This window comes from Mytilus californianus, unplaced genomic scaffold (genome assembly GCF_021869535.1).
Source record: "Mytilus californianus isolate M0D057914Y unplaced genomic scaffold, xbMytCali1.0.p SCAF_5, whole genome shotgun sequence".
NCBI lineage: Eukaryota > Metazoa > Mollusca > Bivalvia > Mytilida > Mytilidae > Mytilus > Mytilus californianus.
This window is the reverse complement of record NW_026262701.1, coordinates 113,695,204-113,706,203: the sequence shown is the minus strand read 5'-3', so window position 1 is coordinate 113,706,203 and position 11,000 is coordinate 113,695,204. Positions and strand designations below refer to the sequence as shown.

Genomic DNA, 11,000 nt, shown 5'->3' with positions numbered 1-11,000 from the left:
TCATTAAAGTCTATCTAACATCTTCATTGAAGTCTATCTAAACATCTTCATTGAAGTCTATCTAACATCTTCATTGAAGTCTATTTAACATCTTCATCGAAGTCTATCTAACATCTTCAATGAAGTATATCAAACATCTCCATTGAAGTCTATCTAACATCTTCATGGAAGTCTATCAAACATCTTCATTGAAGTCTATCTAACATCTTCATTGAAGTCTATCTAACATCTTCATTACAGTCTATCTAACACCTTCATTGAAGTCTATCTAACATCCTCATTGAAGTCTATCTAACCTCTGCATTGCAGTCTATCTAACATCTTCATTAAAGTCTATCTAACATCTTCATTGAAGTCTATCTAAACATCTTCATTGAAGTCTATCTAACATCTTCATTGAAGTCTATCTAACATCTTTATCGAAGTCTATCTAACATCTTCATTAAAGTCTATCTAACATCTTCATTGAAGTCTATCTAACATCTTCATTGAAGTCCATCTAACATCTTCATTGAAGTCTATCTAACATCTTCATCCAAGTCTATCTAACGTCTTCATTGAGTCTAACATCTTCATTAAAGTCTATCTAACATCTTCATTGAAGTCTATTTTAACATCTTCATTGAAGTCTATCTAAACATCTTCATTGAAGTCTATCTAACATCTTTATCGAAGTCTATCTAACATCTTCATTGAAGTCTATCTAACATCTGCATTGAAGTCTATCTAACATCTTCATTGAAGTCTATCTAACATCTTCATTCAAGTCCATCTAACATCTTCATTGAGGTCTATCTAACATTTTCATCCAAGTCTATCTAACGTCTTCATTGAAGTCTATCTAACATCTTCATTGAAATCTATCTAACATCTCATTGAAGTCTATCTAACAGCTTCTTTGAAGTCTATCTAACATCTTCATTGAAGTCTATCTAACATCTTCATTGAAGTCTATCTGACATCTTCATTAAAGTCTATCTAACATCTTCATTGAAGTCTATCTTACATCTTCATTGAAATCTATCTAACACCTTCATTGAAGTTTATCTAACATCTTTATCAAAGTCTATCTAACATCTTCATTGAAGTCTATCTAACATCTTCATTGAAGTCTATCTAACATCTTCATCGAAGTCTATCTAACATCTTCATCGAAGTCTATATAATATCTTCATCCAAGTCTATCTAACATCTTCATTGAAGTCTATCTAACATCTTCATTGAAGTCTATCTTACATCTTCATCCAAGACTATCTAAACATCTTCATCCAAGTCTATCTTATATCTTCATTGAAGTCTATCTAACATCTTCATTGAAGTCTATCAAACACCTTCATAGTAGTCTATCTAACATCCTCATCGAAGTCTATCTAACATCTTCATCGAAGTCTATCAAACATTTTCATCCAAGTCTACCTAAACATCTTCATCCAAGTCTATCTAACTTCTTCATTGAAGTCTATCTAACATCTTCATCCAAGTCTATCTTACATCTTTATCCAAGTCTATCTAACATTTTCATTGAAGTCTATCTAACATCTTCATTGAAGTCTATCTAACATCTTCATTGAAGTCTATCAAACATCTTCACCCAAGTCTATCTAACATCTTCATTGAAGTCTATCTAACATCTTCATTTATTTGCATTTTATGTCATAGAAAAGATAACATTGGTATTGACAAGTCTTTAAAAGCGAGATAGAAAGTCGAATTAAAAATTTCTAAAAATCACAAATTTCGCGGAGATAACGAAGCTTCCATGAAAAGTTACCTTTTACGTAGTAAAGCAAATAAACAGTAGATAAATCAATGAACTCCTTTTTAACGCATAAGGTTACACTTTTTAAAAATTCTACATTACATTTTCTTTGTCATCGCCATTGATGCATAGGCTCTATTACGAAAAGAAACAGCTTTAAGGATATTTGAAAGGAAACTTTGACTTGAATTTGGGGAGTTCAACAACATTTCGTTTCGACTTAATCATAAGTCTTAAAACAGAAGTAAGATCAAAGCACATACCATCCGAGCAAGTGAATGTAACGGTTTTCATTTTACCTTTACGGAAGTAAAATTGACTCAGGTATAAATGTATAAATGTATAGATATTATTTACACTTAATTTTATGATAAATGATACATTATCTTATATTACTTATACAGGAAGCATTACACAACAATATCATATACAATTTCCTTTATACTTTTCATATAATATATAACGATTGTTTTTCTTTTTGCTACAATGACGCAACACGAGATAAGCTGTGAGTCCTTTAAATTTTAAGGGATTCAAAGATATATCATGGAATTATTGATTTGTTGACTGCAGACAAACCAACCATCCCATAAAAAGGTTCTACATAGACTATGATCGATTTTTAGCTTGACATCCTATAGCCTCCTATAGCCATCTGTTTATTTTGGGAAATTGTATACTAACCTCTTGATTTCTCTTGTATTTGTGTTGTTGGGATGATGTCTCATTGATGTATATACACCTCCAAATCTCCAGTCATTCATAGTTATGAATCAACGATGGTGAGATTTGCCTATCTATTTCCATTATATTATTGATTCGTCTGGTATCGTACTGTTGCAATATGTTTGAATTGAACGTACGTACATTTGCACTCTTTAACAGTTAATTGATTTATCTAAAAATAAATCTAAAACAAAACAAAAACAGAAACAGAACAGATGAAAAGATGAAAAGATAATTTTATAAACAACTGAATAAATAAATATTATGCTAATCGTACTTGACAAACAATTATCGATTTAATCATTAATGCATCATATGCATGTTCAGGTGTTTTCATCATATACATGTATCATATCACATAAAATAATGTACCAAAAAATTGATAACCTGTTTAAATATTTATATCTAACAATAACAGTATAACAGTATAACTGTTACAAATAAAGTTTTTAAATGTGGTACAATATACAGGTTAATTAAATAGTAATATAATATTTCACACAGAACGTACCGAAAAGTAAGCGTATTACACTTATAACACGCTTATTTGGGTTGGTGTATTTCATCAAAGATTTCACACAGCAATATTACAAACAGACTGGGTATACAGTATGTTTGCGAGTCAGATTATGCATGTCAGAAGCATAGGGAAGAGGATATAACATTTTCTGACCAGTAAAAACCTGAGGTAAAAACGTATGAATGGCCACTATTGTGAATATGACTGCAAGCTAGACCTTTGACCCAGTTTGGTTGTGCGGGATGTTAAAGTACGCAGGATCGTCAGGTCGGGGTGTGGACGTTAAATCGGATCCGTAGTGTAGGGAGAGCGCGACGCTCTCTGCGCGTTTCAGAACCCTTGGAACAACTGCATGAGGGTGCGACGGTTTCCAGTAGCAAATCTGTCCCTCTCCAACACAACCTCATTTTTATAGAAACAGTTGAAATGTCCTCTATTTATCCTGATCGATCGACTTTGCAGAACAAACCTATTCGATGTATTGTAAGATTGTTTCCATTCTTAACATGCATGACATATTTGCCACTGCACGTTAAAAAACAACCATTAATCAATCAAACTGAAAATTTTTTAGTGTTAACTACAGATATTGAAATATTACTCGCTCTCTTCGCTCATTCACAGACGAGTATACATGCAATGCCGCCAGTGACAACTTAATTATGACGGTATCCGGTATAATTTATCTTCAATCTGGCCGGTCCAATAAACATTTCAACAACAACAATGACATATACACCACTTACACATTGTATTTTACTCATTAAAAATTTCCACACAAATACATATACATGTATGTATATACATATATCTGTAGTCTATTCATATTATATATGTTTGAATGGAAGAATTGTAACTTGATCCTTCTGCTTTATTTAAATGTCATAACGGTTTTGGTGTGAATCCTAAATATAAACGCCTGTCATTTGTTTTTGTTAGCATGCACTGCTTGCACATTAGATAACAAGCAATTACGTAAATTCATTTGGTAAATAAATATTTGATAATATCAAAAATGTAATTGTACACTATAATTATAATGACAACGGGCTTATTTTAGCCTGCAGTAAACTATACAAATGATCCAATATATGGACATTTTCAAAAATATCTTCCGGTGTGTATTGAATTCATAACCATCATACCGTGAAGTATTGTTTTCCTCTGTTATGGCGTTAAAAGTGTACACAGGGAAGGAAGGTAGGTATTATAACATATTTTACATTTCCCTAGATTTTATACAATCATTATTGTTAATGATGCTGAATATAGGTCGATCAATAATGTTAACAGAAAATCTGATGTTCACTTCAATCTAAAATAATACTGTTAAACTATGTAAATAAATTTGCATCAATCTGTAAAAAATGGACGTTTCTTTACAATAACCATGAAAAATTATTATAAAAGCTATAATGTTGTATTTTGTTTACTCGTGTATTCTTGTTCAGCATGAATCATAGCTTCATAACATCACAGCAGTTGCAGTGTGTATTTATACTCAATTATAGAGATCACATTTCCAGTTTCCAGGGCAACTCATCAATATATACTTTAACTTGTACTTTAACTTGTATCAAATGTTTGTCTCGTTTTTTTAAATGAAAAGAGATGTGGGGTATACGTCAAAGAGACAGCGACCCAACTTAAAAAAATAACAAATAAACACATAGTCTTCATCAGAAGACAGGACTATACAAAATGTCAAGCTCTTAATAAATACCGAATCTATAAAAAAATTGCGAATAAATTAAATAGAAACAATCTTAGATCGTTCATCAACACCCAATTTGTTTTTTTTAATGACAAACAGTTAGATATGACATTTCGACAACATTACTACTGGCGTGGTTTCTAACAGATATCGTTAGATCAAATCGTTATTTACATCACAGATCTCAAATCTCTCTCTTTATATTCACGATCAGTAGTTCAACAAAACGTACATTAAAGTTATTTGATACTTCAAATTAAAAATAAAGTTGAATACGTTTTATATACTTGAATGGCTAAGTTATACAGTACTATGAAACACGTGTTCTTGAACTTTCTTGTAAAATATACTCCTTATTTTATCTTATGAAAATCTTTTAAAATGTACTGCTATTATATTATGGTCTTCTCGTAATCTAAATCGCCGATAGCTTTGCTGTATACAGTGACCTTAACCACGAGACTTCTCGTTAGAACTTCGACAACCGTACAGCGCAATTGCAAGAAAAAAAAACCGCGATGAAAGAAAAGGTAAACAAACATGCACTGGAAGGTAGATAGTATTAATTGATTCTAAAAGAAACATTTTATACACCAATTTCTTTTAACAGCTGTTGTGACAAAATATAATTAGCAAATGGAAACGCTTGGAAAATATAAAGTAAGAAAAATAAACATCGCTCTATCATAATAATGATCTCACTTATTTTTCACGCGCTCTACGATTTTTTGTTGATTGTTTATTGAGGCCACGATCGGCAACAAAACCCGAAAGTAAGCAGTCAATGTTTTCGATTAACAATCACTGAATGAAATATTTGTTGCGAATTAAGACTGAGTTTAGTCATGGAAGTATTATATTGACAATATAATACTTCCATGGTTTAGTATATATGGATGCATTGGGTCAATAATTTCCTCAACGTTTAAGTTACAAGTTACTCGTTTTATTAACTAAGCTGTATTTTGCAAAACCTATCGAATTTTGGGCCCTCAATGCTCTTCAACAATTTGGCCCTTTAAACTTTTTTTTAATTCGAGCGTCACTAGTGAGTCTTTTGTAGACGAAACGCACGACTGGAGTACAAACTTTTACGCCTGGTATCTATGATAAGTTTATTCATATGACTGTAAAGAACACTCAATAACAGTCAGTATAGGAAAAAGTACTCAACATTGTGATAATGGTACTTTAAATAACAAGCAAAAAATGAAGGATGCTCGCAGTAACTGAAAACAAGCTTCAAGTACTTAACTTACATATATCTCCGACAAATACAAAACGAGCACTTCAGTTAAAGAAATACCACAAGGCCGTATAATGAGCTCGGGGTGCCTTTTTGTTTGGTTCCATTGTGTTTGTGATGCCCCATATCTGAAGTACATGTAATTAATGCAGTAATAACAGAATTTAAAATGTGTGGATTTACATATAACCCAAGACTCCAATTAACAAGGTTTCACGTCGGAGAAATTCCCTGAAAAATGTATGTGGTGATGCATATTTACTTTGATTACCATGTAATATTTTACAAAGTAATTCCTTTATTTCAGTTAAAAGTGAGAGAGATGTGAGAGAAATTTTTGCCAGGTAAATATATCATTTTTAGAAGCTAACACAAACATTCGTCATATTTAACTGAGATCATTTATACAAATTCAAAAAAGGATATGGTCATTTCATGACACAAAATCACTTCTTTCATTTGAAAAAAAAAAATAATCAGAAAGGAATATCACTTTAAGTGCTAATCTTTATTTCATTATTTATATCTTATTTTTTTCTGTTCTTTATATTACTTGAATTCTTTTAATATTAATAATGATAATTATACTGAAGAGTCGTAATTAAAATGAAAATGTCGATAACCCACAGCCCACAGTACAATTTGAGCATTCAATATAATGACCCGATGCACCTTGTAGACGAATCGAGCATCTGGCGAACTGAATTATCGGCTTGGCGTCTTTGATGACTTTTAGGGTAAACAAGGGGAATGCCACTTATTACCAAATAACATCTTCTGAAATCTATACACAAACAAAATATCAAAACGTACGTCATTAAAGAGATATATCTAAGCTAAGGGCGAGCCATTTTTATCTGAAAAAAAAACTTTTCCGTTTTGTCTGACTTTGTATATTAAGTTGTTTTTCTTTTTAATAAGTTACTACCATTGTTTAGCCCAATGCAAATGCATTAACAAAGTGTTTTCAATGGCAACAGTTTTTAATGTCCCAATCAGCGAATGTTCCAATACAAGGATGGGTTTTCAAGGAAATGATATAAGGAATCTCCAAATGTGGTGTAATTTTGAAAGCATGTATCATACTATTCATTATAGATTAACATTTCAAATTTTGAACAAAATCCCAAGTAAATCAAGAAATTATTTGTAATGATAACACATTTTAAAACATCAGAGTTAAAATTATATGCAGTACAGTTGATTTTTTTTGTCTCAATTTATTGATGTAATTCATTCAAGTTTCTCGGGCCATCAGATTTGAAACGACGTTTTAAGTGAGTATCATAGTGTCTGATAGTTAACAATGAAGTTTTGCAATAGCTCTTCTTCAGTAAGCTGTCTTTTATGAATCAAATATATGTGTCCTCCCCAATACGTTCTTCTATTTCTTGAGGTAATTTCTCAAAACGTCACTTAACAGAATGAATCATTAAAAAAACAATTCTCGTCTTTACCTCTTATGACCATAATTTAAAATTTGCAACTAGACGTTGACCAATAAAAAATACCTGGTTCTATCATTTAAATCAATGACTTCATCTTTTGATAGAGACATAAATATTTTTCAATATTTTGAGGTACACCCGCCTAGCTTCTGCGTTGTCTTGTCATTGTTTCTTGATTAATTTGACTGTAGAATTTCAGTGTATGAATTATATTATTACACTGCAACTAAAGGACAAAATTGATTTGAGCTGTTTTTTTGGTTTTGAATTTTTTGATGCTTAACAGGTAAAATAACAGAAATACCGAACTCCAGAGAAAATTCAAATCGGAAAGTCCCTTATCAAATGGCAAAATCAAAAGCTCAAACACATCAAACGAATGGAAAAAAACTGTCATTTTCGACTTCCTTATGTAGAAAATGGTGGATTAAACCTGGTTTAACATTTTATGTCTTTTTTTTTACTTCACAAACTTTTAGTGTCGTATATACCTTTTGAAGGTGGATCTAGAAACACGAATCGCTTACATTAAAAATCGTCATATAATATTAACTTATTATATCTTCATTAAAAGCACAAAATTATATTTTAGCGTCCTTAAATCAGCATCTTCCAAATCAAAACCTACGATACCATCTGATGAAAATGAATATGAATGCAGCAAAAGTTACAGGGGCTTAGCTTTAATAATAAGCAACGAAAATTTTAAAATATCTCGCCAACGGATTTACTGTGATGACGAAATAAAATTGATGCAAGAAACATTTGGGAAGTGTCTACAGTTCACAGTTTTAACTTTCAAAGATTTGACAGCAAAACAAATAAATTGGGTTGTGAGAATAGGTAAGTAAGACAATTTGAACTTTGCAGGCACATTGAAATTCTCTATCATATGTTCATTTAACTTTAAGACTTTCATAAAAATGTTATAACTCAAAGAATAATGATGCTGTGAAAATGTTGTTTTGTTTGTTTCTGGTTTAAAGTTTTTTCATGCTGGGTTTCCATCAAAATTTAGATATCCTTAAAATACAAAATTCGAAAATTCAAGAATGAATCTTCAAATTATATCCACAACACTTCAAATAAAGATAGTAATATCGCAGTATTAACCGCTCATTCTCGATAATATTGCAGTATTAACCGCTAATTCTCGATAATATAGCAGTATTAACCGCTCATCCTCGATAATATTGCAATATTAACCGCTCATTCTCGGTAAATGGATTGTTGTAGACCAGACATTATGGTGTCTGAAATAAGAATATAAAACTTTATATATTAAAAAATAATGCGGACGAAAAAGGAGATAATGATGAATGACTAGCAATAGAAAAGATAAAAGCTAATATGCATACTTTCTTTATACAACTAACAAGTTAAAAACTAACAATGTGTACAAGGAAGAGAGGAAAAATTAAATCTCTACATTATTTATTTGTTTGTTTTTATCAGCCTGCGAACTAACTGAATTTCATCAACAATCGGATTGCTTTGCATGTGTTCTTGCAAGCCATGGTAATGAAAAACCAAGAACTGTGAAAACACCGCCATCTGGGATGTATTACAGAGATCATTGTATATATGGGGTTGATGAAGATACAGTGACAACACAAAATATAATAGAAACAATCACAGATACTGAAGCCTTGCAAGATAAACCTAAGATGCTCTTCATCCAGGTTGGTATTTTCATCGTTATCTTGAAGACATTTTTTGAAAAATATTGCAGACAACCAAACCCGTTGATTATCAAACAAAAAATATAAAGACATCTTCCGTTAAAATTTTAGCCTGATCTCACAGGCTAATTCATTGTGTCTATAGTTCTAAAAATAGAAAGGTGTAGTACTTTAACAGCAGTATTCGCATTTCTTGACTATGCATAAATGTTGGTATTTTGTAGGCGTGTCGGATAAAGATGGATAAAACAGCGAATAAATCTTGTATCGACCAAGGACATGCAATACCCATTCATATTGCTGTACAAGAAAATAGTTCCAACAGTGTTTCAGATCATGCAGACAAAGTAAATAGACTCTCAAACTCTTTGTTTCCGACAAAAATCAAATCTTGTGCCAGTGTTACAACTGGAAACCTGTCTCAAAAAGAGGACATTGCAGAAGCAAAGATCCTCCATAAACTGGGTGAAATGATTGGTTGGAACACAGATAAACCCAAGGATATGATGCGTGTTCTATACCCACCGTGTGCTGATGATGTTTTAGTGGTTTATTCATCAGCTTCAGGTAACATACATAGTTCAACAGATCAAAAAATATAATTGATTTATCAGCTATGTTTATGTAAATAATAACATTAAATCCTTCCGTTTCTGCTTGAAAAATATGATGAATGCATTTGGTAATTAAAAATATGAAATTGCAAATTTATAAAATTTACAATAAATATTTAGATGTCCACAGTTACTGCCAAAACCTTGGATGACCCTTTGATATTAATGAATGGATGGATTGATAAAAATTTGTTGCTGACTTGGGGCAAGTAAATTTTTGTACTCTGTATTAGGTAAACTGACATTAAATTGTTCAATTGTATTTAAACAGCATTTTGTAACGTGGTCAAGATGTATTTATATTGCTAGAGTTTTCATGCCTCTGTTTTTGAAAAAAATATATTATATATTTGTATATATTAGTTTACACAATATCATTGTATCATTATATCAACTGGATTAACCTGTATATTATCATTTGACAGAACAAAATAGCAATACTCATGCTTCGGCTTTTAAATGATATTTACCTATCTTAGTGTTTTAATGGATCATTAATTTTACCATGAAATATTTCAGAAAAAGAATCGTACGGTAGAGAAGATCACGGTGGTTGGATGCTCATTTCTCTGCATAAAGCGGTGAAAGAGCAACTTAGCTTTCAAAAGAAAACAAATCGAATCGATATATTGGATGTTGTAATCTTAATGGCTAGAGAAGTTTCAAATTCAGAGACTTTTCAGACAAAGTTTCCTGAAGGAACCGTTAACCCAAAACGTAAAGCTACAATAGTGTTTGAACACTGTTTACACAAAGAGCTATATTTTTATAACAGCATAGATTAATTATTTAGACATTAATTGGAATCAATAGTATTTATGTTTGCAGTATCGCCATGTATCGTCAAGTTTCCAGTAAGATTATTTGAAGACTTAAGTTTGCAGTTATTTATACGTTGAAGATAGAAAAGTCAATCCCAACACAAACTGTGTCCATTTTCAGATAAGGAAATACGGGATTTATGAAAGATAATATAAAAGAGGGTGTGAGGCTACACCAAAAGGATAAAAAATATACACGTCTTTGTAAAAAAATATGCAACGATACCGACAAGAGATATATATTAAAAACAAGATACAGTTTAAAGAAAGAAAAATATTTCTACCCAACTTTCGTCAGTGTTGGTCTTTTTTTTTACAGTGAGAGTGGCTGATGGTAGCCCTATCTACATGATCTATATGAGTTGAGTTCAGTTGAAAGTCATAAACTTCACAGTACAAACAAAATTCAATACAAAATCATAAAACAAAAACATTTCCATTTATACATACAAAAACTGCAATGTTAGCAT

The 11,000-nt window shown here is 31.3% G+C and overlaps 1 protein-coding gene across 1 annotated transcript; it reads left to right on the top strand.

Annotated features, from left to right (window-relative positions):
• Nucleotides 1-4,020: 4,020 nt before the first annotated feature.
• LOC127700687 (uncharacterized) lies at nucleotides 4,021-10,822 on the top strand. Its single transcript, XM_052204285.1, has 6 exons — nucleotides 4,021-4,205; nucleotides 6,273-6,309; nucleotides 8,006-8,256; nucleotides 8,869-9,095; nucleotides 9,320-9,662; nucleotides 10,229-10,822. Exons 1-6 carry the CDS (start codon nucleotides 4,175-4,177, stop codon nucleotides 10,492-10,494), a joined length of 1,155 nt encoding a protein of 384 aa, XP_052060245.1. The 5' UTR covers nucleotides 4,021-4,174; the 3' UTR covers nucleotides 10,495-10,822.
• The last annotated feature ends 178 nt before the right edge of the window (nucleotides 10,823-11,000 follow it).

What these genes read in the sequence shown, in the direction of transcription:
- LOC127700687 (XM_052204285.1), top strand. Translation starts at nt 4,175, where the DNA reads ATGGCGTTAAAAGTGTACACAGGGAAGGAAG. An exon ending in AGTGTACACAGGGAAGGAAG is followed by an intron (nt 4,206 to 6,272) that starts GTAGGTATTATA and finishes CCTTTATTTCAG; the next exon opens with TTAAAAGTGAGAGAGATGTG. An exon ending in CTAAGATGCTCTTCATCCAG is followed by an intron (nt 9,096 to 9,319) that starts GTTGGTATTTTC and finishes GGTATTTTGTAG; the next exon opens with GCGTGTCGGATAAAGATGGA.